General features: G+C 40.6%; 1 protein-coding gene, 1 long non-coding RNA gene and 2 other non-coding genes across 6 annotated transcripts; all 4 read left to right on the plus strand.

The window, feature by feature from the left end:
• Positions 1 to 22: 22 nt before the first annotated feature.
• On the plus strand, positions 23 to 18,531 carry tmem214 (transmembrane protein 214). Its single transcript, XM_039781299.1, has 17 exons — positions 23 to 282; positions 8,059 to 8,252; positions 8,680 to 8,830; positions 10,043 to 10,177; positions 10,488 to 10,570; positions 10,705 to 10,810; positions 11,817 to 11,898; positions 12,176 to 12,277; positions 12,411 to 12,552; positions 13,137 to 13,228; positions 13,422 to 13,470; positions 14,036 to 14,143; positions 14,462 to 14,579; positions 14,700 to 14,796; positions 15,870 to 16,038; positions 16,663 to 16,814; positions 17,247 to 18,531. The coding sequence occupies exons 1-17, from the start codon at positions 126 to 128 to the stop codon at positions 17,371 to 17,373; spliced, it is 2,064 nt and encodes a 687-aa protein (XP_039637233.1). The 5' UTR covers positions 23 to 125; the 3' UTR covers positions 17,374 to 18,531.
• Positions 18,532 to 19,398: 867 nt separating this feature from the next.
• LOC120546372 lies at positions 19,399 to 25,489 on the plus strand. Of its 3 annotated transcripts, XR_005636871.1 has the most exons (4): positions 20,674 to 20,792; positions 20,901 to 21,007; positions 22,795 to 23,304; positions 23,605 to 25,489. It is a non-coding gene; the product is annotated as an uncharacterized LOC120546372 (long non-coding RNA). The 3 variants fall into 3 exon arrangements; XR_005636872.1 differs by lacking the exons at positions 20,674 to 20,792; positions 20,901 to 21,007 and adding an exon at positions 19,399 to 19,926; XR_005636870.1 differs by having other exon boundaries at positions 20,674 to 21,007.
• trnay-gua lies at positions 19,486 to 19,574 on the plus strand. Its single transcript is given in 2 exon segments — positions 19,486 to 19,522; positions 19,539 to 19,574. It is a non-coding gene; the product is annotated as a tRNA-Tyr (tRNA).
• On the plus strand, positions 20,114 to 20,186 carry trnaa-agc. Its single transcript has one exon. It is a non-coding gene; the product is annotated as a tRNA-Ala (tRNA).
• Positions 25,490 to 26,862: the final 1,373 nt, after the last annotated feature.

Genomic DNA, 26,862 nt, shown 5'->3' on the forward strand with positions numbered 1-26,862 from the left:
CCGAGGAGCACTTGAATGCAGCATTAAATGATCTTTTGAGTAGAGTCGTCCTGTTTCATTCAGCAGGGAGGAAGGAGGCAGTCGCGGTATCCCCGACCTAATAAGACCCCATCTGAAACTGAAACATGGCTTCAAATAATGGCTCAGTCGGTAAATGGGAGGTAGTGAAGAAAGGGAAGAAAAATAACAGCGCAGGAGGAGGCAAGAACCCGAATGACAAGAAACCCGGCGGCGGCGTCGGGGGAAGGAAAGCCCTGGGCGAATCTAACCAGCCATCCAGACGTAAGTGAACACGGCCCTGCTAGCTGCTCCGTCACCCATTTACCTCACTGCAGAAGTGAAAATATAAAAGATAAAGGATGGAGATACATGTGCGGCTTGTTCTTACGAGCTAAATTATCTCTTTTAATAGTAACTTTTCGGTATCTTAACGTCAATGGCTCATATCTGCCATCTGAAGCTAGCCACTGTAGCTACCATCGCATCGCGCAGTAACCATACTTCCTCAAGTAAAATATTTTGTCCGTCTGATTTGGGGTTTTACCACCAGTTCATATAAGTTGCTCTACTTTAGCTTATCTGCTGACAACATTGACGTCAAAATGAAAGCTAAGTGCCCTTTCAGGAGTGTACTCCTGCCACACATGTAGCTAACGTCCTAGAAGGAATCGCTAGCTTGTGCAGTTAGCTTGATGCTAGCATCCTTTCCAGCAATGTGTCAACAAAGGCAACGTCATCACTAAGGAGCTGTATCTCTGAAGCTTTTCTTAGCAGCTTTGTGACTTTTTTTTTTGCTTTTCTGCTGCTGCTGTAACACCTTTTTTAAATGCATCGCCATTATGTTGTCGTTACGTTGTAGTTCAACGGTAAAACGTTTAGTTAATGAATTGTGATAAATCTTAACACTGTGCTGAGTGATCAATTATCACTGTGGTGACAAAAAATCTGGCCAGTCCTGTGACAGTGACCGGTCTAGAGCAGGGACTGGAACTAGGGTTGCACAATTAATCGCAATCGCAATATGGACTAGTGCAATAACCAAATCGCAATGAGGCCCAATATTTGTTAATGGCAAAATATGTGTCAAACTATTCTGAATTAAGTGTTGTGGTGCTGCAGAGATGTCCCGACCTACAAATCCTATCCTACAGACTCAAGAAAAAAACTCTTAGTTTGGTACAGATCCTCGCTAAAATCACACTATAATAATTTTAATTTCTTTCAATGTTAAGAGTTTTCAATGAAAATGTGAATAATGATACAAAAAAGATCATTCCCTCCAATATCGTGAATCATATCGCAATCGCAATATCAGTCAAAATAATCGCAATTAGAGATTTCCCTCGTATCGTGCAGCCCTATGGAAGACACAAAGGCTGGTCAACCAACAGGGTACAGTGGGCAACTGACATGGAGTCCCATAGTCCAGGGGCCTCAAAAGCCCCAGGCTTACTCTGTGTAAATCAGTTTGAGCCAATTTACCACCACAAACAAGGCACAGTATCAGCTGATGATAGGCGTGATAGTCAGCTGATAGGTCTGTCATGGATTATTACCGGAAGTCCTGTCTTGAAGAGTGAAGCCTGTGTTAAAAATCTAGTCTCACTTCATATCAGTTTTTTGCTCAGGTGTTGCAAATTCCTGAATTAATTTGTGTTTAACCCTTGTGTTGACTTTGGGTCAAATTGACCCGTTTTCAATTTTTGTTTTATATCATAAAATATGGGACGTAGAAATGCTGAAAATGTGTAGAATAACAATTTTACAATTTAAAATAATGGAAAAAGCAAAAACAAACTGAAATAAAGGTGCCAAAACGTTGGTTTTCAAGGTTGACGGGAAGACAACACAAGGGTTAAACTGGGGCCAGGTAGAGTTCTTGTATAAAAAAAAAATGTGCACACTGCTCAGAAAGTGTGAATAACTTGTGGTTAAAAAGCTAATCAACACATTTTTACCCCAGCAGTAAACAAACAAGGAATTTGACTCCCTTTTTAATCTTTGCTCTCAAAGTACAACAATCACTTAACATATAAAGAATAAAAAAACAGAAAGGACAGTAAGAAATATACAAAATACTGTTAAGTATGCAGTATGACAATACAATAGACTTTACAAATTTACAGAATATATACAATAACAATTTGAAGAGAGGGAAGGAATAGTGCAATATGACTATGAGTATAGTCTGAGATTTAAGATTTAAATATAGTGCAAGGCAGTTCAGTGCAATGATAATATATTAATAACAATATTGTAATGTAAGATTGAAATATACATGAGGTAGATGAGCAGAACAGTGTTGATTGGCTTTGTTCAGTGTAAGGGTGGGGGCTGTTTCTGAGCGTTCAACAGAGTGACTGCACGGGGAAAGAAGCTGTCTTTGAGCAGGTTAATATTCTGCCCATTGAAAATGTCACAGTAACCTCATTAACTCTGGCAGTTTACTGTGTGCTGATTCCTTTTTGGGCCAACTTAGTAGAACATAATGGCTTGTTTGTTTTTATGTTCAGCATACTTTACTTTCAATAAACCTGGCAACAACTACCGCACCCTCTGCCACTACTCTTTGTTTATGCACCAGTTCTGATCATCGACTCAGCTGGTCCAAAGTCTGTCTGAGCTGTGGAGGTGGTGTAAAGGTTTTGTCTAAAAGAAATACACTTCTATTTCTGGTGTATAAACTCTCTAACCACCATAGTATTTATGTGAAGTATTTAATTTAAATCGCTTTTGACATAGTGTAATCAACGTCAAACTTTACTCTGAAAGTGTGCTCTCACTTTACCAGACTCTACAAATAATTAGATCAATACTGAACTCTTGGAGAAGATCACTGATATAATCAAAGGGCCTTTTGCTAAATCTCATTTAATTCTCTTAAAGGTTACAAACACTTGGATCATGAGACTGTTACTGTTGAGTTTGTGGTTTTGGCACAAAACGTTCAGCTCGAGGCTTTTGTATCTGTTGGAGCAGGCTCCAAAGTCTTTAGTGGGCAGTGTCTTCACAAGAAAATTAAAAGTGTTACAAATAAAATGCCTGATTTGACTTGAAATAAATTAGACACATTATTTGTCATTGAGCCAAGATATTTCCTCTCATATCTCTTTATGTGAGATTGCATGTTACATGCATACCATCACCTTGAGGTGGTCATATTGAAGACAGCTGATCTGATGCCTATATTGGAATTGTTTCACATTACATGTCTGGACACGTTATAGGGTATCTGACGAGAGCTCTTCTTTCAACAGAAGTGATTATGTCAAGTCCAACATGTTATTTATGTCATTTACATGCCACATATTTGAGGGTACCTTAATTTTAGACGGGTAAAAAAAAACAATGTATGGCAGACATCATCCCAGCTGTTATTGGCTTATTAGCTTTGTTGAATAGTCTGTTTGCGACCACTTAGTTTATTTTTTGGTCTCTCTCCACCTAAAAATGCCAATCTGATGTACACTAATGATCTCAGGAGAATAGGTTAATATCTGTATTGGCATTGAGCAGTTTTTCAGCTCTCCTTACTAAGGCTGTGCTCGATTTGAAGAAATTCTTAGTCGACTAACACCCATTCAATTGTCTCGACTAATCGATTAGTTGATTTAATCGACAGATCTGTAAATCTGAGTTTCTCCGCAAAGAGTCATGCAAAAGCACCACTTTAATTCTTGTGTTTACCAGAGATGTGCTTGTACGTTTCTACGAAATAAGTCATTCAGCATGAAAAAAAGCATAAAACATGACTAATGGACTAAAGGAATCTAAGTTGACTAAGACCAAAACGACCGATTAGTCGACTAATGGCCGGGACACATTTAGCCGATTATCGGCCGTTGGACAGTCTGGCGAGGTCAGTGACTCGAGTCTGTTCGGTGTCGTTCTTTCAGTCAGCTTCTTTCAAAAGTGTTCAGTCGGGAAAGGGGCGGACTCACCCGGAAATGGCGAGCGGAATGAGGTGACTAGAGTCTCTCAAAATCTGACGAAAATCTTTTAAACTGACCTTTGTTGAGCTGAAATGAAGACAGATTCAGCAACTGCACGGCCTATTTCTCTCTTAAAATGTTTTCAGAAACATGTTTCAGTGAACTATTTTAGTACAATATGAGATCGTATTCTGAACGGCCGCCATGACAGTCTGGCTTTGAATTTCCGGAGAAAACAAACCCATGTGACTCGTTCGTCCAATCAGCTGCCGGTTTTCATTTCTTGGGCAACATTACAGATTAGCGCCGCCTGCTGCTATAGAGATGTATTACGTCTCGTCTTTTTGGTCTGTTCTGTGGCGCTTTTCTGTCAACGGTCGGCCGTCGGCTATATGTGTAAGCAGCTTAAGAGGGAGCAGCCCTACTCCTTACAGTAAATACCAGCATAGTCTTTTACAACACAATTGATGTTTGTCCTAAAAATAATGACAGACAAAAGTTGGCACTGTTATGACCATATACAAGGAGAAAGAGATGTGCTCACATAAGCACGTCGTGCCTTGTCTGTTCTGTGTCGTTGAATTAGTGTCTGAAAGGGCTTTGCTCTGTATCTATATGTGAAGCATCCCGTCAGCTATTCTTCTGCTGGTGTGAGAATCCATTCCCAGTCCACCCACCCTGTAAGAGGGCCATGTTGGGTACATCAACTCAGATTACACCCCACCAGACCACCAAGACCCTCTGTTGAGTCAGACACCAGGGCTGTACCAAAATCACCCCGATTCACTGATTCTATACTCGCTACATAGTAGACCTGAACGGTTTCCTGATCAAATAAAGGTCTACACATCAACATGACAACTTCGTTTCACCAGAACTAGAGGAAAAACACTTGCAACACTGGAAACATTTTTTGTACAATGTTCGGACATATAGTAGTACTAAGACTGTGCAGGTTTTCGTTCCAACCTACACTTTGGGATGTAAGTAGTTACTAGGAACAGGGACACATTACTTCATATTCATTTAGTGTAACCTCAGCATGCCAGCAGCTACCAATACAGTAACAAAATGTACATGTTTCTCCTGAATGAGTAATAAACAACATCAAAGTGTTTTTATTTCACTTTTAATCAGAATAAGAGCCGCAACAGTATAAAGATGCAACATAAATCAATCAGAATAATTGGGCCAAGTTTGGAAAGTGTCCATTCTGTAGGTGCACATTGGTCTGTTTAATTACTCCTCCATATTGCTTTCTATTTTTTTATGTATTCTCTTTTGCATGCGTACCTTCTTTACCTAACTCCCAACGTGTTCCCCTCTGAGAAAACACTCCTGTCTTTGTCTTGTATTTACAAGGACTGGTGGCAAATCTCCAAGTGGTGTGTTGGAGTGATGTGGTTCTTCTTCTTTAATTTAGTGACGTTGACTAGATTTCTTGGAAACTCCGTTGATGCATTTACTACAAGTGGCTCACATTGCCCTGCCACTGCAGGAGTAGTAGTTTCGATTTCTCTTAATAGAAAGTACCGTTGTGAACAAATGATGGTGCCAAGTGCTTGTTGTTGCCCTGTTACTGTACGGAGCAGATGTCTTCTCATGTCAGGAGCTGCTGCTGTAAAATGACCAACTTCCTGACCCCTATCAGGATATTAGTTTAGTATTAATAGACATGAAACACCTGGTCAGATTACCTCATTCGTCAGTCTTTCAGTACTTTCCTCACCGTTGGGCTCTGGTAATGCTTACTAAGCTTAGACATTCACAGAGATGACAACTGGCTTCAGTGTTCACTTCAGGGAAGTGAAGAATAATCCTGACTGACCAACATTTGAATAGGGAACTGAACTCCAGTATGTGATGAAACCGGTCCTGTCTTTGCGTCACAGTCCTATGTTGTGCCGACACACACACGCAGACCAGAATAGATTTAGGTTTGTCAGCAACGTATACATCTGAATGATCAGTGAACAACTGGTGACCTCTGTCAAGACCAACTCTAGTTTGTGGCTGGGTTTGACTGGGATTCTTGTGTGCAGTCATGTGGAGTTAAATTCTGTTAAGTGTCTTTGCGGCATACATTTGGATTAATAATAATTGTATGTATATAGCACTTTTCAAGCATTAAGCAAAATGTGCTTTCTAGATTAAAAGATTTACCCCTGCCGTGACATACAAAACATTAAACAAGCAGCACTTCATGAAACAGTGAAAGATAGAATGTCAATAATGTATGGAAATTCATCTAAAACCACTAAAATTATATACAAATCGAGCATAATTTTAATACGTACGTAGCCTCATAGAGCATATTGATCTGAAATAATTTTAGAATTAACAGTATGTGTTTCGGTGAGAGTCTTATTTTGAAAATATCCTTCTGAAAAGCCCAAAACAAACAATAAAATGAGCCTACAACCCTGATGTATCTTATTCCTCTGTGCCAGCATTCCTCTATTGTTGTCCAAAAACACAATAATAAGCTGTAATGTTCCACTTGGTGACATGTTCCTTCATTACAATGAAAATTGGCACTGTAGTTTATTTTGAGTCATCCCACATACACCGTCCTACTGTCGGAAATACTCCCTGTAGCACAAAATGTGTATTATTCCACGACTGAAAATAGTCCCCAACAAATGCACTATTTCCTGTGTTTTCAATAACTACGCAAAAAAGGAACTATGTATTTGTGACGACGAAAGATTTAGGAAATAATGAGCTTTGGTCTGAGAGCTACAGACATGGAAGGGAGGGCAAAGGATTTGACGGACTGACACTCTTTGTTGAGTTTGGTCTATTCATGGGATTCTTTGACAATATATGAAATATATAATGATGTCAGTGTTATCCTTTCAGAGGCTTTTACATCCTGGGAGTAAAAAAAATAAAATAAAAAATAAAAGTTCCGGGGAATACAAGATACTTCAGACATGATTGTTAGATATTTAGTAGTAGTATACAGGCCTAAAATATTTCTGGTCTTTGCTATCTCATTACACAAAGTATATTTGTGTTGCTGGCCATCAAAGCTTAAAACCGGTCAAGCTCTAATATGACCTGAGTTGAAGTGAACACAGTTGGTTTACAAATGGGTTCTTAGCGACTAACACAGGTGGAATTCTTGAAATGCTGCTGGTGCTTAACTCTTTTCCTTTGTGGATTGTAATTGAGTGTTGCGTGAATAGGCTCGTTCAAGATGAGCCAGGTTGGCGCAGAATCGATCGGCGCCGATCGGCGCCCGTTGCACGCCGGTTAGATTTGTGTCCGATGTGATCCCGACTTGCTCTGACGTCACGCACACGTGGGCAGCGAATACGTCACGAGATCAAGGCGGCCGCAGGTTTTGAGACGCAGGCAGCGCAGTTGCTTTTCACCGACTGCAAGACCCAGGCGGACCCAGGGGCATGCTGGGAAACGCCAGCCTCTCAGCTGATCTAACAGCTGATTGGTTCAGAATCGACTCAACATGATGACGTTTTACATAAACTTTTTATTGATTTTTGAATTGGAGGGATTTTAACTGCTTTGTCTGATTTTAAAGGCTTATTGTGTAGAGATCATGTTATGAGGCTGATAGTTATGTTTAGAAGTCTGAAATCTGTTCAGATTACGGATCATCTACAGTCTGTTGTTAATTAAAATCAGCAACAGGTCGCATGTAGAGCATTTTGACAGCTACTCTGTCATAATAAAAACAACTGGAGACTGTGTACAAGCAGATATATGGGTCTGATAACATTTTATCAAATCGGAATCGGACCTAACAGGATGTGAGTGTTTATGCGACTTCCTGTTCAGCCTGAAGGCTGCTGGAATTGGCTGGAAACTGTCCGACTCTACCGCGGCTTTTTGTCACCGCCCCCCGGCTGCTGCCGCTCTCGTCCATAACAGCCTATTATGCAAGTCATAGAAGGAGGGAGGAAGCACTGAATGTGAGGGGAGTCAGCAAGCGGGGAGGGGAATGCCATGGTTTCATGGATTAACTTCTTGAGGACCCAGGGTGGATATAAGAAAGTGTTTTAGAAGAACATGAAAATAGGCTGTGTTAAAAAAAGTAAGTTCAGCCGCTCGTATCTGCACAGAGGCGTGTCCTGACCACAGCTGCCGTGTTTCCTTTCAGCACCCCTGAAGATGTCAGAAACGCTGTTTGACGGCTTTGAGAAGATGGGAAAGAAACAGAACAAGGAGCAGGTTCCACCACCAGCCGAGCCCGAAAATAAAAAGACCTCATCAAGTAAAGCGTCTAAGAAATCACAATCCAGCAGTCCAGTAACCCCCGCAACTCGCAAGACCCTCGAGGAAGCCTTCAAAACAGTGAGTAATGCACATGCCCTGTTTTCGGCTTTTATCAGTTTTTTTTTTTTTTTTAAACTGCCTGGTTGTTAATGTGAAGAGAAACGATTATTGGACTATTTTGAAGATTTAGTGTGTGCATTTTGGCCTAAAATACATTTTTTGTTGCTAAAAGTTTAGATTAACGCTGATAATGTACCATATGCAATAGTGGTATGCAAATTTGGGCTGATCTTTGCAAGGGACTGGAAAGAAAAATAAAAAGTAATCGGCTTTGCAAAACCTCCTAAAAGCTACAAATATCTTCATACAAACGCAGAAACAATGCTGCATTGTGGCATTTTGCAAGCAAACTATCACATGCTGTAACACAGTCTTGTTTTTGCATAATGGACGTGTTGTTTCTAAGTGTACAGCCTTAAAGTTTTCTCTGTCTTGTTCCCTTTAGTTGGATGTTGGGGACCTGAAGCAGCAGTTGGCTCGCAGTCAGACCCTGTTTCCAGAAAACCCATCAGTGTGGGTCAAAGACCTGGCTGGATACCTCAACCTCAATCTGGCTGCGCCTGAGCCTGAGCCCACACTCAGCAGCTATGCTCACGGTTGGTCAAAGTCAGACTTAATTTGATCTTTAAGCAAGACTAAGAAGAAAATATTGTCCACATTCAATATACTGTAGCCCTGATTTCTACTATATTTTTATTTGTACGAAGTAAACGAACTGTCTGGTATGAATAGTTTCTGCAGGAAAATTACACAATACTTATTTTGCAGGGTGTCCGCGGGGTTTTAAAAAGTATTAAAAGGTAGTAAATCAAATTAGTAAAAATGAAGGCTATTAAAAGGTATTAATCGCCATTTTCCGAGGTATTTATTCTTTTTCTTTTCTTTTTTTGCAAACTGTGAGTTGTCCATTTGTTTTATTATGTCTATTTAAGTTGATCTTGTAAAGTTCGTGTGATATTATATCCTATCCCGCATTGGGTGATAGCCTATGATCCTGAAGTCGACATCAAACATTTCGCGGGAATGTGGAAGAAACATTTTGCGCGCTGAACTGAATGACTAGTGGCTGCTGAACGTCAAGCTCCTTAACAGCTCTGACAGCTCGGCTACCTGGACAGACATGGGCAAATGCAAATTTTCCGATAAATGGCTAGAGGACCCAGCGTTTAAAGACTGGCTCAGGCCTGTAGAGAGGAAATACCGGCAGGCTTACGGTTTGGTTTGTAAAAAAAACATCAGTATAACTTGGATGGGGGTTAACGCTCTTCGGTCGCATATGCAATATACCAGCCATAAATCTGGAATACACGGAGAACGGTTATCAATCTCCAGTTTCTGTGCTGCTGCTACCGTTAGGCCTACCAGTGCCACTGTCCAAACCAACGCTTTATATAAATCTCAAACTCCGTTTAATGATTAGAAACGTGTTGCCGTATAAACATAAAACTCAATGGCGTGTTGGTTTTAAAAAATATTGAGAAAGTATTGAATCGAACTCCAGGATTTCTGTATATACCCTGTTTTATGTCCTATAAAATCTCAGACTATACTGACTGATATTGCACCGTTCCTTCCCTCTCTTTTGTATATTTTTTTGTAAAATTGTAAATTCTATTGTATAGTTATACTGTACACTTAACAGTATTTTTATATTTCTTACTGTCATTTCTGTTTATATTCTTTATATGTTAAGTGAGTGTTGTACTTTGAGAGCAAGTTTAAACGCAGTCAAATTCCTTGTTTGTTTACGCAAACCTGGCCAATAAAGCTGATTCTGATGTCCACTTTTTCTGTGTTTTTGTCCCCAGACTACCCATACTGCCTTTCAGGAAAAGAGCTGAAGGGTGTGATCAAAGGCCTCATCGGACGCTGCAGTGACATTGTGCCAGATTTCTTCGACCACTGTGTTTATACCATGCTCAGGGAGATGGACAGGCAGTCAGGTAGGCGTAAGAGCTTACATGTTTGCGCTGTGGACCGAGACATTAGTGATGCAGTAATGAGAGTTTAAATTGTTGTCGTGCCACATCCTCTCTCCTCTCGGCTGTCACCAGTGTTTACCTTTACTTTGTGAAATTTACAATTAATTCAGCAGGAACACTGTAATGACATGGTCATAGCATCTTAGACCCCAAGGCTACCAGTACACCTAATCAAAAACATATTTTACCTTGATTTGATTTGCTCATGATCAGAACATATAAGGGTTAAAGGTAAAGAAGAGACAAAAACAGCTTCTCTCTCGGTTTCCAGGAGAATCTCTGCATGGCTACAGACTTTGCATCCAGGCAATCCTACAGGACAAACCCAGGATAGCGAGCCAAAACCTGCCAGAGGTAAGTGAGTATGTGTGTGTGTCTCCTCAAGTCCTTCAGATTACCGCTTCACTGGCCTTGTCTGCTCCGTCCAACATATTTGCAGTAACCTTGCAATAATATGTTGTAATACCCTCCCTTGTCCTCCTCTCTAGTATTTGGAATTACTGCGATCGGTTCAGAATCGTCCAGTGAAGTGTTTGACCATCATGTGGGCTCTCGGCCAAGCTGGATTCTATGACCTCAGCCAGGGACTCCGAGGTAATAGACAGTCAAATGCACACACACCCCCTTTTTAAATATGTAGACACAGTATTTTATCATCCTCTGCATGGTATTAGTCTCAGTCTCTGTGTCTCCCCTTTCCCCCACTTTCCCAACAACATGTGCTGACATAAATTCTGGGTCAGGGGTTAATGAAGCAACAGTGCACATTACAGCCGCAACACATCCACTGACCGCATTCTGTGAGCCTGAACACATGGTCACTTCAAAAACTCAGCTGCTGCTCTAGGTCTGCTGCCTGGTATTTGGCGAGGCTGTGAGGTGGGTGTTAGTATGTGGGCATGGGGAGGATCATTTCTTTTGGAGGATTACATAACAACCTTAAACAATAGAAACAAGGTTATTGAGTACCAACTTGAATCGCCCAAGGGAAGGAAAGGCTGCTAATTCGGAGCCCTTTACAAAGCTACAAATGCCAAACCCTTTTTTTTTTTTTTTTTTTTTTTTTTTTTAAAACAACTTCTTTTTTTTTTTTGGGAAAAACTTTTTTTTTTTTTTTAAAACAAAAAAAGTTTTTCGTTTTAGCCCAATACTTTGATAAGATTAGACTTGGCAAGATATTGGCCTAATATGGAAATATTTCCAATGTGATATACAATGGAAGTGGGGACAAAATGATATCTCAAATGGTAACTAGTAAATATCACGAAAACAAAATTACTTTTGAGTGCATTTAACATTACAGACTTATAATATATAACAGTGAAGTATCTTTGGGATGATTTGTTTTCCTTTGATAATACACAGAATCAGTGTTTGCATAGCTCAACTTTAGTTTACCCGTGTTGAATGAATGAATGAATGAATGCCTTTTATTGTTACTGAAATAATTGAGCATGCAAGAATAAAAGCCATGTTTTGCTGCTCCAGTTGCTTTGGGTGTTTTTGAAGTGAAAGCTGAAAAGGCTGTCTGTTGCTACATTTAATGCCAGAACTAAAAGTTCCTATAATGTGAATCAAGTTCTTTTTATTTGTGTTTCAGTGTGGCTGGGTATCATGCTTCCTGTGCTGGGAGTGAAGTCCTTGTCATCATATGCCATTGCATATCTGGAGAGACTTCTCCTGTAAGTCTTGAGAAATATGTGGCTTATATATAAAAAAAAAAATTGTCTTCTTTAGGTAACGTAAAACACAAGCAATTATTTTCTTTTCGTTACACCTATCTACAATATTCATGTGAAGTGCGGCTCCCAAATATCGTGCCTTTCTTTTGAATTGAATTTGTGATTAATTCACAGGTATATTTTATGAAGGCTCACTGTTTTTTAATGTTTGACTAAATTAAATGATATCATTATAACACAAGTCTTAAATGTTTTCTTCATGCTCTTCTTTTCCCAGACTTCATGCGAACCTAACAAAGGGATTTGGCATCATGGGTCCTAAGGAGTTCTTTCCGTTACTGGATTTCGCCTTCATGCCCAAGAACGCCCTGTCATCAAGGTAAATGTAACCTAATGCACTGATTCCCAATCAAGTTTTAAGTGTTTGTTTTTTTGTTTTTGTTTTTTTAACCTCCCAGTGACGGTTTGCTTTACACAAAGTAATAAAGTAACACCTTTTTGTTTGTGTTCAGTCTGCAGGAGCAACTGAGGCGTCTGTACCCTCGACTGAAGGCCCTCGCATTTGGAGCCAAACCCGAGAGCACATTACATACATACCTGCCATCATTTCTGTCCAGAGCGACACCACACTGTCCAGATGACATGAAGAGAGAGGTAACACACACACACACACACACACACACACACACACACACACACACACACACACACACACACACACACACACACACACACACACTTTAAACTTATGTTTTCTACCTAATTCTGCTGCTACAGGAGTCTGAGTGTAGTTTAGCTCAGTGCAGCAGCACATTGATAAGTGACTTATCATACAGTTTGTTGTTTATAGCAATATCTATGGTGACCAGCGTCATAAACGGTCGAGATAACATATCGACAAATGGGCTAAGCTCGAAGAGAAAGTACTCTCAAAAACGTCAACAGAAAACATTTCATTTTCCCTCGGAATTAAAGAGCAATGACTTCTGTATTAGCCATTTTTCACTGATGTTTGACAAATATAAACCAATTAAAGACCATTGTCCTCATCAACCATTGTACCTGTAATTATGCAATGTAGCGACAAGACATATTTTAGAGAGATGATGTTGTCTTAATCTACTTCTTTATTAATAGTATTTATTATAAAACATCACTGAGAGTTGGAAGAAGGCATTCCGGAGATTTACTGCTTTAAACAATGAGCCTTTCTTCCTCTCTGTTTTGTTTTTTTGCAGCTTCTCAGCAGTATGACTGAGTGTTTGTGTGTAGATGTACAGAGTCTAGGAGTGTGGAGACAGCTCTATACCAAACACTTACCCCAGTCCAGGTGAGTTACATGCTTTTTCCTTTTCTTTTTAAACTGTGAAAAGTAGAAAGCAAACTGACAACTGGAGATGCTTTGTGGCAAAAACATAAGTCAGAAATTAAATGCAATTGTATATAAAAAAGCATGTTTTCTGGATTTCAGCTATTTATATACTGATAGAGCTGACCATTCCTCTCTCTCTCTTCCTTTTCAGTCTGCTGTTGAACCATTTATTAAAGTCCTGGAATATCCTGCCACCAAAGGTACGACCCCTGCTAGGGCTGTGCAATTAATACAATTTAATCAAATGATTTTGGCTTCTAACGATCACAATAAAAATGTAATCGAGAAAACCGATTATTTTGCACATTACATTTTGCAAGTAAACTCTTATTTTAAACTCTCGTGTTCTGAATGAAAAGAAAAAAAAGTTCAACGGGAAAACGGGTAGTTTCACAGTTGATGGTGTTTTCACTGTTGATTTGTTTAACGGTTTCACTGTTTTTAAAATAACAAAAGAATGCAACATATTTTCAAAAGTCAATGAGTAATCGGGATTATTATTTTTCCCATAATCAAGCAGCCCTAACACCTGCCTGTCTGATGGTTGATGAACCAAACTCTCCTCCCTGGAGATAGTTTAATTAGAGCATTAGGCCATGTTTACACGCAGAGAGCAAACTTGCTGTATTAATAAAAATTGATGCAGCCTGCTTTTTTTATTAAGAATAAAGGGTAAACTGTAAACGTGTTTCTTATAGAAAAGTGTAATCTCTCCTTCATGGCATCTTGGATCATGTTGTGTTTGACTTTATTTTCCATCTTTAGCTTCGGAAGAACCTTGAAGAAACAATCCAGTCTTTCAGAGTGACCAACGAAGAGATGAAAGATGTCATCGAATCTCAGGAGCTTCAGGACTGCAACAACCTGTGCCAGGTGAGGCAAATGGTCACTGTATAATCTGAATTAAGCCAGAGTGGAATGTATGAGTGTACCTAACACGTAGGCAGTCAAACACAAAAACAGAAGTTTGAATTTATTTATTTTTTTGAAGCTTTAATGCATACTTTCAGGGCTGTGCTCAAATATGCCTAATGTTAATAGATGATAATAACAGTTATGCTACATTACTGTATATTTTTGGCAAAACAGGAAGGTACCCCTTCATTAAATAATCTGATTGCAGTGTGGGGGCAGAAGTTAGAATTTTGTGTCAGCAAAGTTTCCGCTCAGTATTTTATCTTCGGTCTCCAGAATCTGCAGGTAAAGATGCGCGGTCGCGGGTTCCCCTGGTCCAAACTGCTCATGGTTCTGCTCGTGTTTGCTGCAGGCTTCATCGCACATGACGTCAGATCTCACGGTTCCTTCAAAGGTCTGTCTGAGTCCCGTTTAAAACTTTTTGTTTTTACTGTATATCAGAACTTGCAAGGCTGTGTCCATTGACCTTTTTTTGTTTTTGAGGTCTTACAATATGTGGGTGGGCTGTTTTCAGATTCCACCACAGCCATGTATCTGCGCAACTCGGGGGTCACAGCCGTATCTCAGCAGGCCTGGAGCAAAGTAAAGGTCTACTCTACACAGGCCTTCAGGTATGACTTCACCCTCAATCATTCATGTTTAATTCCTAACATACAGTGTAAGTGTATGGGAAGCAAGCCTTTGACTTATAACCATACAAACCATCCAAATTACCATCTGCCGTAGGCCAGATATTGAGCTCAGGCTCTTGTTTAGACTTTTCCCCCGCTGATTTCTGTACACTCTAGGTCAAACCAAAGTATAAAAATACCTCAAGCACTCTTCGGATTCACTTCCTGTTAACGCTGCTGTATGTAAAGCAGTTTGTTCATCGTTTGCTTAACTGTCTCGGTGTGAGCAGAAACATTTCCCCAGAGTACTGTTTTGAATCCCTGTAGTTTGGAACAGTAGACTACTTTGCATAGCAAGCAATGGTTGACAACACATTTAAATATTCAACAGGCATCTGCACGCAACTGTGTAAGGGCCTTTTTACAGTCGCCGCAGCCAATGTGACGTCAAAATGACGTAGATATCGCTGGCGCGCCAGGATTTTGAGTGCGCGACCAGAGGCCGTGCACCACTGTATGTTTTTTTTATTTTTTATTTTTTTCTGCGACAAAGCGGAAACAGGAGGCATGGACAAGTTCCAGGGTAATCAGATTCCAGGACTCAGAGTGACTGCAAGTCTCTCTTGTAAACTTACTGGGTTAAGAGGAGTTCTTTTAATGGTGAATGAAACGCTTGATCCAACGAAGTAGGTCATCGAGTCAAATCGAAACATTGACGTGAGTGCCGCTGCCAGTTTTGCCGTTGTTTACCTTTTTCTTCTTCTTCTAGTCCGTAGAAATAGCAAAGTCGGTAGCCTTTCCTCATTAGCGCCACTTCTGTTCAGGAGAAGACTGCAACTAGTGTTGTGATCACCACGCGCAAGTATAAACAGTTAAGGCGCCCCCATGACGTCACATTGGCGCACGACAGGTCGGCTGCGGCGGGTATACCGGACGCTTTAGGGTTTGGTTTTGGAGCTCTAAATAATTTTTAACTTTGTGCATCTAGTGACATCTAGTCACTGCATGTTTAATTATTGTTCATTAAAATGAATCATTTAACTTCTTATTTTGTGTTTTTGTATCCTCTGTAGCTGGTTGGAGACCAATACTCCTTATTATTACTCTGAGTGTGCGCGGGTTTTGGGGCCACTAATGGACCAAGGTTTGGAAAAGACAAAAACAGCAGCCATCTTCATCTCTGAAAACACCACGCAGTTTATCCTCTGGGTCAAAGAAAAGACACCGCAGGCCATAGAATGGGTAAGGCTGTAAAACATCACTCGCTGAGGTTTACATCATTTCTATTTACCTCCCACTTAAAAGTCCAGTGTGTAACGTGTTTAGTTGTTCATTATCAAAATCTGTGTTGCCCGTTTACAAACTTGTCCCTATTCATGAATATTTACCACCACCATCAATTCCAAGTATTCCTTTTGGCTTGACATTTTACATTCACATGAACTGGGGTAGACGCTCCATATTTATGCTCCATCTTGAAATACGTTAGCCGGTAAGGGACATACAGGACATACTGCTCCGCCTTTCGCGTTTTCGCTGTCACATGATAAACTCCCAGGTGCTGCTAATGCTGCTAACGGGTATCGTAGCTTCCCGGCCTCGGCAAGTTTGAAGAAGGAAACATGGAGGACCACACGTATTCAAAATCCAAATTTCAGGAACGCGAAGGCTACCGTAGCTGTAATACGTACTTTGAACTGCGTGGTGCGAGAGAGTTGATTTGCAATATGATCTCAACGCTACATGGGAGAAATTCCTACACATTGGACCTTTTTAAGTTAGTTAGAGACCAATTGAATGTGTTTTTTTTGGTTTGTTTTTTATGTCATTGACTAGTTTATCTTATCTTTGTGTATCTTTGCCCAGGTGAACACCAACACTCCTGACAGTGTGTTCCAAGTGTTGGCGTATTTAAAGGCGCTGCTCCTCTCCCTCCATCAGAACTACATCCTGCCAGCGCTGGCTTACATATCTCAACTGCTACAACGAGCGTGGACCCACCTACAGGACTCCTGCAAGTCAGTACTTTGAGGCATCCTTCTTTACTTTTCACATTGGTTTCTGTTTTGTTTTTTTTCTCTGAATGAGAGCTGGTTTTCACATTTACATCTGTCATTGAAAAGGGTGTCAGGAGCCGGTTGCTTTAGCTGTTCATAAATTCAAATTTAGCATAATTAAAATGCCAGTGTTTACTTAGATGGAGATGTATGAGTCAGTAAATTAAAACTGGTTTCAACACATACTGTAAACTAGTCATAACTAGCTACGTTAGCTTGCTAATATTTGACTTGTTCAGACTGAAGCGGTAATGTGAAATGTTTGAAACGAGGTAGTAGTTACTGAGAACATAACCTTTACACACAAAGTAGTATCCAAATCAAAAAGCTGCATTTTGTGTTTTTCTTTTTTTTTTTTAACCAGTAAACTTGTTTTTCTTTTCTTACCTACAGCGGTGAGGTGTCTGTGTCGTGTCTGCAGGGACACGCTCTGTCCTTCACCAACTCAACGTGGCAGCTGCTCCAACACACGACGTCGGCCATCAAGACGTGGGCTCAGGAGCTGCTGACACGAGCGTGATGACGTCACAGATGCTGACTAATTTACACACTCGCAACGCACACAATATACACACATGAAGTTATTTACAGACACCCACTGGCCCAATCTGAGGCTGCCTTTCAGTGCGTCGGCTCCCCTCTCAAGCCGTGATTGGACACTGTGGGGTCAGACAAACAAACTCTCACTCAAAATGACCCTTCTATCTCTTATATTTCTTGTTTTGGCTCAATTTTTGTAATCGGTTTGCTGTTGTACAATGTATTTTTCTTTTTTTTCTACCAATCTTTTTGTCACTGCTGGACGCAGAGGTCGTCTCTCTCTCTCTCTCTCTCTCTCTCTCTCTCTCTCTCTCTGTCTCTCTCTGTCTCTCTGTCTCTCTGTCTCTCTCTCTCTCTCTCTCTCACCCCCCCTCCCCTGAGTTTTCTACTGCAAATTTCAGCTGTTGCTTTTAACCTTTGGGTTAAACAGATTGTGTAATTTATAGAAAATGTAGGTTTGTAGATGATTTATAAACAATTTTTATTTAAAGATATATAAAAAAAAGTGTTGTATGAAAACTTAAAGGGCAGGGAAAAGACCAAAACAGAAACATTGTGTGTGTGTGTGTGTCAGGCTCAGTAAAGCCTTCGTCAAACCTGAGAATCTGTCCAGTGGGCAGCTCACAATGTAAAGCCTTCACTAGGAAAGATATTGTGGGTAAAGGGTCACATCTACCAGTGGATTAACTCCTTTAGAAAAAGAGTTGACAGCATTAAGGAGTCTCACATCCATCTTAAAAGGTCCAGAAGGAGAAAGCTACCGTCTTGTCCTTTCTGCACATCTCCTCATCTTGTCTTTGCTGCTTCGTCATCTGTCTGCTGTTTGCCAGTCGTGTACTCACACTTAAAGGCTGAAGATATTCTGTGTGTGTGTGTGTGTGTGTGTTTGTGTGCGTGTCTACATGGATCAACAAGCTTATTCTCAATAATGGGATCATGGTTAACCCCGTGCCAACGTCCTCCTGTATGCCAGAATTTGACTAAGAATAAACCCTCTCGTCTGGCCAAGGCAAACATTTCTGACCAGCTGGTTCACTAACCCTTCATTGTAAACAATACTGTATGTTTGGATGGATACGGCAATGACTAATGTCTTAATTTGTAATGTAAATGATTTATAATAAAGACTTCAACCCCACTGGTTTGTTTATCTGTTTGTCTTAAGTAAAGTCTCTCATCCAAAGTAAAAATCTGAACTTTCTATGACAAATCTGCAAACTCAGTCTGCTGATGAAGAGATGTGGTAGGCTATTATAATAATAATAAAAATAATAATAATAGTAATAATAAAATGTTATTCTGCATCTTTGTTTTCCATCATATAAATGACAAGCAAGGCAGAATTATCAACTAGATAAAGAAGCCCCCACTCCCCCCAATTGGTTATAGGTCATTTATTTTAACTGAACTTTGATCAGCACCACTCAAGCACAATATAAACAAAGGCAGTGGTTCTCAAACTTTTTTTCAGTAATGTACCCCCTTTGAAATGTTTTTTAAGCCAAGAACCCCCTGACCAACGCAAAACATATTTGTTAGAAAAAAAAATCTGTAAGGGGTGCAATAAAGCGCTGTCAATGATGGATTTAATAAGCAATGTTGTGACTGAACAACATTTAAATACTATACTTCAAATGTTTAGAATCATCACTAAATGTCTTTTATTTATTATTATTTTATGAATTATGCATGAAATATTTTTTAACTCACGTACCCCTTGCAGTACTCTAAAGTACCCCTAGGGGTATGTGCACCCCCGTTTGAGACACACTGAACTAAGGCATTGTCCTGGAATATTAGCGGATTTCATGACTTTAAATGTCTCGGTTTTTTGAAGGAAGCCGCTTGCCCGTATGCCCTAGGCCTAGGCGAATCACATCGCGAGTGCAATCATTTAATAAGCAGTGGTGGGGCGTGTTCAATCTTTTGTCAGCAAATCAAATGTCTAAGTCATTTCACAACCAACTACGTACGCTTCGTTTTAGGCTGCACTACAAGCGAATTGTCTCGAAAAAACCGATCTCTGTGATTGTTAACTTGTCGATAATGAACGTGAGGTAGTTGTTCGGGTTCTATTCGGATCTTTTCAGCCCCTTCGATAGCTCAGTTGGTAGAGCGGAGGACTGTAGAGTGTAAACATAAGACATCCTTAGGTCGCTGGTTCAAATCCGGCTCGAAGGAGGTACATTTTCGTGTTCTTAACACGTAAATACTAGCGGAAGTAGCTAGTCTGCTAGTGCTAGCAACACCTGTACCCTAACTAGATAGCTTGAGCACCTGCGCAAAGTTAGCGGTTGGGTCCAGAGTTTTAGTGTTTTAGACGCAAAGGGTATAACTGTTACATTGAAGATGACTTGTGTTGTGTTTTTCCTACAATAGTGCTTGTATATTTTGGCAACATCATTGTGTTAGATGTGGTGAACAATTCTAAAAACATTTAGCTAAATTGGATCGGATAGGATAGGTAACGCTAACATAATTTAGCTAACTAACACCGGACCCCTCTTCATCCTTTGCTGATTCTTCACTTAAGGTAACGTTGGAAAACAATTTCCTGTAACCTTAAACTGATCTTTTACCTTCTAAATCTGGTGCATGATTTTATTGCTACAATACAGGTACGCTATTTATTGTTTTTCACTATTACGGTTAGAAATAAATTACTTTCATTGTGGAACATGTGCATTAATATAGAGACGTCAGGAAAAGACAAGCTGTATGGGGGATTAGCTCAAATGGTAGAGCGCTCGCTTAGCATGCGAGAGGTAGCGGGATCGATGCCCGCATCCTCCAGCCCTATTTTACTTGCCTTCCAGACGGGGAGTTCGTAGCTTTTTTTGAGTGCTGGGCACAATACAGTTTTGTACAAGCGGTGTACTAATAACTCTTAAGGAACACGCAAAACTTATTGGGACATTAGCTTATTCACCGTATCCCCCAGGGTTAGATAAGTCCCAGGCCCGGATTGGCTAATCGGGAGCACCGGGAAAATTCCCGGTGGGCCGGTCTGTTTTTTTGGCCGCGAGGGCCGTTGTTGTGATTGCACTGGGTTTAAATATTGATGCTGTCACTAGGCTGCCTGCACTTACAGCAGCCCCACTTTTTTATTTATTATTTTACCGCAGTCCCACTCTTTTTATTTAATATTTTCTCGCAGAGTGCAGCCTGCAGGTTAATGATGACGTGATTATCGTTTGACTCTCTGGCCCCGCCCCCGACACGGCACCTTGCAAGTTGATCAAAATAAAAAAAATTCAGATCAAAATGGATAACAGGAAGCGCAAAGGCGGCACTGAAAAGGCCAGAATAAAAAAGAAAAAAGCTTTGGAAACTGACGCGGCCAAATGTTCTAAACTTAGCACATTTTCCTCAAAAAAACAAATGAAGACGACGAGGCCGGTAAGTAAGCTAACGTTAAGGTAGTTAAGAGCAGTGCGAGATGCTAGCGACCGTGCAAAACAACGTTGTCTGCAAACCACCGTTCATGTATCAAACTTTTTCTTGTAGCTCTTCAGCAGCAGCCGGTCTAGTCCGGTTTGCGGCTAACAGTGAAGAGCAAGGCCCGGTAACGTTACCAAGCTCCAGTCATGAGCCCAACACACCAGAATGGGCAGGTAGGATGGTCATTCAGAATAACTAATGGTAATGAAGAGCGCTGCTCAATGAAAAATGCCCTGAGATAATTAATGATACCTGATGATTCAGCAATACATTAATAAAACTGACTTGACTTGATTTGAAAGCTTTGTAAAAAGGGGATATTTGTGGTGAGAAATAAATGTAAAAAATTTCATTTAGTGTCAGAAACAGGGCCATGCTCTCACTGTGAAAGACACAGCTGCTGTTGTACCATAGTGTGTGAATAAGCAAACATTATCACTGAAAAAAATGCTTTTCTTACTTAGTATCTTACTTGTTTCCAGTTCAAATATCTAAATATTCTTAATTCAAGATACATTTACTAGACAAGTGAAATGGCTAAAGAAATTGTCTTGTTTTCTGAAAAAAAAAAAAACCCTAAAAATTAAGTGATTTTGTTTTTTTGTCGTTTCTTAAAACAAGCTAAATCTAAAACAATTATTTTTCTTACCCCATTGGCAGATAATGTAGCTTGTTTTAAGCAAAAAATCACTTAATTTTGAGGTGTTTTTTCATACTTGTTTAGTAAATGCATCTTGATGTAAGATTTGTTTTTTTAGATATTTGGACTGGAAACGAGACAAAAATACTAAGTAAGAAAAGCATTTTTTTTTTTTTTGCAGTGATCACATTAGTTACAATATAACAACATTATATGCCCAAGTGTTACTAGTTACCCATTATGTTTTTAATCAAACAATAGTGAATATAATGTATCATCATTTCCAATTTGGAAATGATATTTTTCAAAAATACAATGAATTACAAGGCTGTAGAGAACAGTGCGCCTATTGCAGACTTATATTTTTAATTACATTATTTTAATATAGTCAGTCGTGAACTAAAGTGGGCCGGTCTAAGGCATGAAACTCCAGGGCTGAAAATGAGTCCCAATCCGGCCCTGTCCTGAGATCTCAGTCTCAGACAAAACGGTCTCAGAAAAACCTCTCTCATCCTCAGACAAAACTTTTTCAGAAAGAAAGTTGTCAGAGATATCGTTGCCCAGATGAGGGAGCTGTTGACTAGCTTTCTGAATTAGCTAAAGCAGATAGCAGCTTTTACAGTGAATACAGGCACTTTGTGAATTTGTTTTTTAAATCAAGCTTTATTGAAAGGAGTGGCTGTACATCAGGAAACAACAACCTCTGTACATCTTAAGAGTCTACGTTCATAAACGAGCCAGGGGGGTTACTAAAGGAAAGAAATCAAAACCAAGCTAAAAACTTCATATAAATATTTTGTAAATCTTACAGAGGTCATGAACGGACCACTACATCCATAACCTATTTCCATAGACTGTCATTTGCGTTACGTTAAAAAATTAAAAAAAAGTCCTGTCTGGGCAATCGTATATCATTGTGGGGGATTAGCTCAAATGGTAGAGCGCTCGCTGCACAAAGCAAGATACAGGTGTGGCATATGACACAAATGCAAATATTGTGAAAATGTTTAGTGACAATACTAAGAAATATTATTTTGTGGAAAATTTCTATATTTTTTTTCACAATACAGAATTATATCAAATCAACCTGAATGCATTCTTTGAGTGCACTTCTTCAAAAAAGTGTCCACTGGGTTCTTTGCTTCTTAACACTTGTAGCATTTCTTTGCGGTTTCTTTCTGTAGTATTTCTGCACTGTGCCAGTTTGTGAGCTGCTTTCATGGCATATTACTATCAAATGCAACAGTCAACCTAATATTGTTTTGCTGCCTGTTTGCTTCATTTCTCCTTCATTACCTCTTGCAACCACTGTTCATGTAGATGCCTGTGCTGATCCCCCCGCCCTCCAGGAGTGATACCAGGTCTCGTTGTTCATCAGCCACCAGCTGAGCTTCCCAGTCACTGGAAGGATCAGCTTCCACCTTCCCAGCAGGAGTGGATTCGCCACGTATTCTTCAAGGCCAACCCACGAACCGGCAAGCCAGAGCTAGCGGCCCAGCTGAAACTTTGGCGCCATCCTCCTCATTCACACCCAGCCTCCCGCCTCACCTGACCACTTCTTCTGGCGGCCGCTGTTCTTATGGATGCCCCATAAGATGTGGCGGTTTCCTTTTGTCTGTGTTCGTCCAGCCTGTGGCAAGCACCGACTAACAGCAGGACTGTACCGAAACAGTGCGCAAAGGTGTTGGACATCGACGGGTGGTATGACCTTGCCACGGAGTACCTGGAGTGAAAACGCTGCTCAAAAAAGTATCCTTCTTGGTCCGAGGACATCTTAGGACAGCTGGATATGGGCCACCGCAGCCAGTTTCCAGCTTTGCTAACATACAGGTAATTCATAATGGATGTCAATTATTAGGTGCTTTTATTTGTGTGTTTCTTTGTGTATTATTTTTTAGTAAGTAAGTAAGTAAGTAAAATTTATTTATAAAGCGCTTTTCACAGATAAAATCACAAAGTGCTGTACAAAAGAATAGGTAACACAAACAATATAAAATGTATATACATATGTAAAATTAAAGTGACACTAGTGAAAACCCATCAACCAAAAGCTTTCCTAAATAAACATGTTTTCAGATTCTTTTTAAAAGAGACAACAGACATTTAGACATTACACTCTTCTTTCCTCAGATACTCATGTGACATCCGGGTGCTGAGAATGATGAGGGAGAGGACAATGGGCAACAGTGTGACTCAGCTGTACAAAAAGCTGCTGGAACAACACAGCGAAGCATGGATGCAGCGTGTCCTGCAGTACCGGACAGCTTGTGAACCATTCACAAAGTTTTCTGTTGTGCGTCCCCCTGTATTCGCTGAGCCTCCCCTCTTACCTGGCCTTCCCAAGCCTAAGTGGCTGTTAGCTGTGTATGCCAGGGATGTTCTAGGGCAACTGCATGAGGTGGAGGCCAAAATAACCTCCATCTTTGGCTCTGTCCTCAAGATGGACTCAAAAAAAAAAGTTAACCAAGAAACTTGCTGGTGCTGCTGCAGGTACAGCTGCCTGGTGCACTAATGTGGGAAACGAGCACGGTCAAGTTCTTGTCTCGGTCCTGACAGCTGGTGAGAGACGTTACACGGGCATCCGCTGTAACCAGGTACTTGATGAGGGCCTGGGCCTTCTTGCTCTGGTCCTCATAAACCTCCTTCATGGAGCGGCCCTGGAATTCTCCGAACTCCACCATCAAACAGCCCTGGTCTCCAGTTTCCCGTGCTTTAGCCCGCATTTCCTGCTTCTTTCTAAACTTCTCCAGTTCCTCTGTCATCTCCCTGATGTGAGAAGTGTAGTGCAGGAACAGCTGTTTATTTTCTGACAGAGGGGCTGCCTGAGCTCTTTCCTTTTGAAATACTGTGCATAGCCAAGACTGTTCTCCAGGAGCCACCTAAATATCTGGCCCTGGTACACGCCAAACTGAAGCTTGCAGTGAGGCAGCAGGTGGAGGTACAGACACAGTGGAGGCTGCAGGTGGACGTCTAGACGAAGTGGAGGCTGCAGGTGGACGTGTAGACACAGTGGTGGCTGCAGGTGTAGACACAGTGGAGGTTGCAGGTGGACGTGCAGACACAGTGGAGGCTGCAGGTGGACGTGCAGAAGCGCTGGAGGAAGATGTGCGTCTCTTCAAGACATATGCCTTGAAAATGGCCATGTTGGTGTTGGACCGGGCATCTGCTGTAACCAGGTACTTGATGAGGGCCTGGGCCTCCTTGCTCTGGTCCTCATAAACATCCTTCATGGAGCGGTCATGGAATTCTCCGAACTCCACCATCAAACAGCCCTGGTCTCCAGTTTCCCGTGCTTTAGCCCGCATTTCCTGCTTCTTTCTAAACTTCTCCAGTTCCTCTGTCATCTCTCTGATTTGAGACGTGTACTGCAGGAACAGCTGTTTATTTTCTGACAGAGGGGCTGCCTGAGCTCTTTCCTTTGAAATACTTTGCACTAAATACAGTGCATAGCCAAGACTGTTCTCCAGGAGCCATCTAAATATCTGGCCCTGGTACACGCCAGTGACAAAAGTACTGGCCTCCGCCAGCACCTCCTCTTTGGGTTTAGCCCTTCCAGACTTCACATTTTCAACCGCCTTTGCCTCCTCCGACGACGGTGCCATGAGAAGTCTGGTTGACTTGGCTGACTGGCGGCGAAAAACTGGGTAGGGATACATTTTCTGAATGAAAATAAGAAAGACTGTCACCATCTGAAACATACCTGTATATTCAAATGTGTACATGATACTGTATACAGTATTCAACTGTTACAGATGTTGCCTGCCCTCAGGGCAGAGTAGCCTAAATCATTATTTGTCTGTGGGCAATTTAATTTTTTTTTTAAATGAGGGGAGGCAACCTCTGTTACAGTGATTATCTAACGTCACAACCCTATTGGACTACCCTATCCCACCCATACTGTTCTATTTATTTACAGATGTACATACTTTACACCTATGCATTGCCATATTCTACTGCTCTTCATACTATTCATCCTGCACACACACTTATTCTTACTACTCTTATGTTACCACACTGCACATAGCTGTACATATCTGTCTATATGGTTCATACATAATATCCATATTCTGTTTTTCTTATATATTCTGTTAATACAATGCATATATCTATCTCTGTATTATTATTATTACTACTAGTATGTCACTGCTACTACATTGCACATATCTGTACATGCTGTTCATACATTTGTTCATATTACATAGCCATATTTATGTTGCTCTTATAACACTGCAATATATTTCTTGTCATGTCTATGCACCACCTGTCTATACTTTGTATATCACGTTGCACGTTTCAGTTTTTTTGCACTTCTGGTTTGACGCAAACTGCATTTCGTTGTCTTTGTACTTGAACTCTGCACAATGACAATAAAGTTGAATGTAATCTAATCTAAAACGTCTGATGTCATCAAAACGAATGTGAGTGAAACTGACTTTTTATCCCTATTAAATGAAAGCTATGCAAACTGACATGTGTAAAACGATGATATACCGCCAGTTGTCGTTATCAGCCGAATGTGTCTGATACACAAAAGCCGTTGGCTGCTAATGCTACTAGCTACCATTTACAAGCTATCTGCAATGGCAACACCTAGCTAGGGATGTAGCCGAAAATGTGTCCGATAGTGGTACATCACGTCTAAAAAAGCATATCTTACCTTATGATTGATAAATGGATAAAAACCATGACAACACCAAAGCGACTGGCCAGTAACCGATTGCTGTCGTTGATAAGAAAAGCGGGAGAACCGAACGCTAAACGCTGAAAAAGTAAGCCACACAGAGGAAGAACGTGATTGGTCAAAGGTGAGCGTGATTGGTCAAAAGTAAGCCTCAGGGGAGAAACATGATTGGCTAATGTGGGCTAACTTTAGCGGGATCGATGCCCGCATCCTCCAATAATATTTGTTTTTCACATGACGGGACAAACAAGATGGAGCACTCTTACCGTGCGTCCATGCCTTCTTAAGCGACTTTGAGTCCATGAAAAGCGCTATATAAATTCAATTTATTATTATTATTATTATTATTATTATTATTATATACTTTCTGTGGTTCATGCATGGCACTGATGTATCAAGAGGCATCATTCATGGGCATCGGAAAAACATTTTCACTTCATGTGGGAATCAGAGGTGGGAAACTGGGGCTAGAGTTTGCTAACAGAGTTTCCCAGTTGGTGAGGCGTTGTTGGCAACTGACGGACATAAACATGGCCGACGATCGTTCAGATGTGTTGGGTGAGAAACCTTTCCTAAATATAGAAAATTCACGCATGCACGTAATTTATTTGACAACGCCCACAATGTGCTATCGATTTAGGTTGTTATTGTGGCCTCCATGTTTTCACACACCTGATGCTCTAGGCTACGCCCAACAGTTGGTGGCA

Source organism: Perca fluviatilis, chromosome 18 (assembly GCF_010015445.1).
Source record: "Perca fluviatilis chromosome 18, GENO_Pfluv_1.0, whole genome shotgun sequence".
Lineage (NCBI taxonomy): Eukaryota > Metazoa > Chordata > Actinopteri > Perciformes > Percidae > Perca > Perca fluviatilis.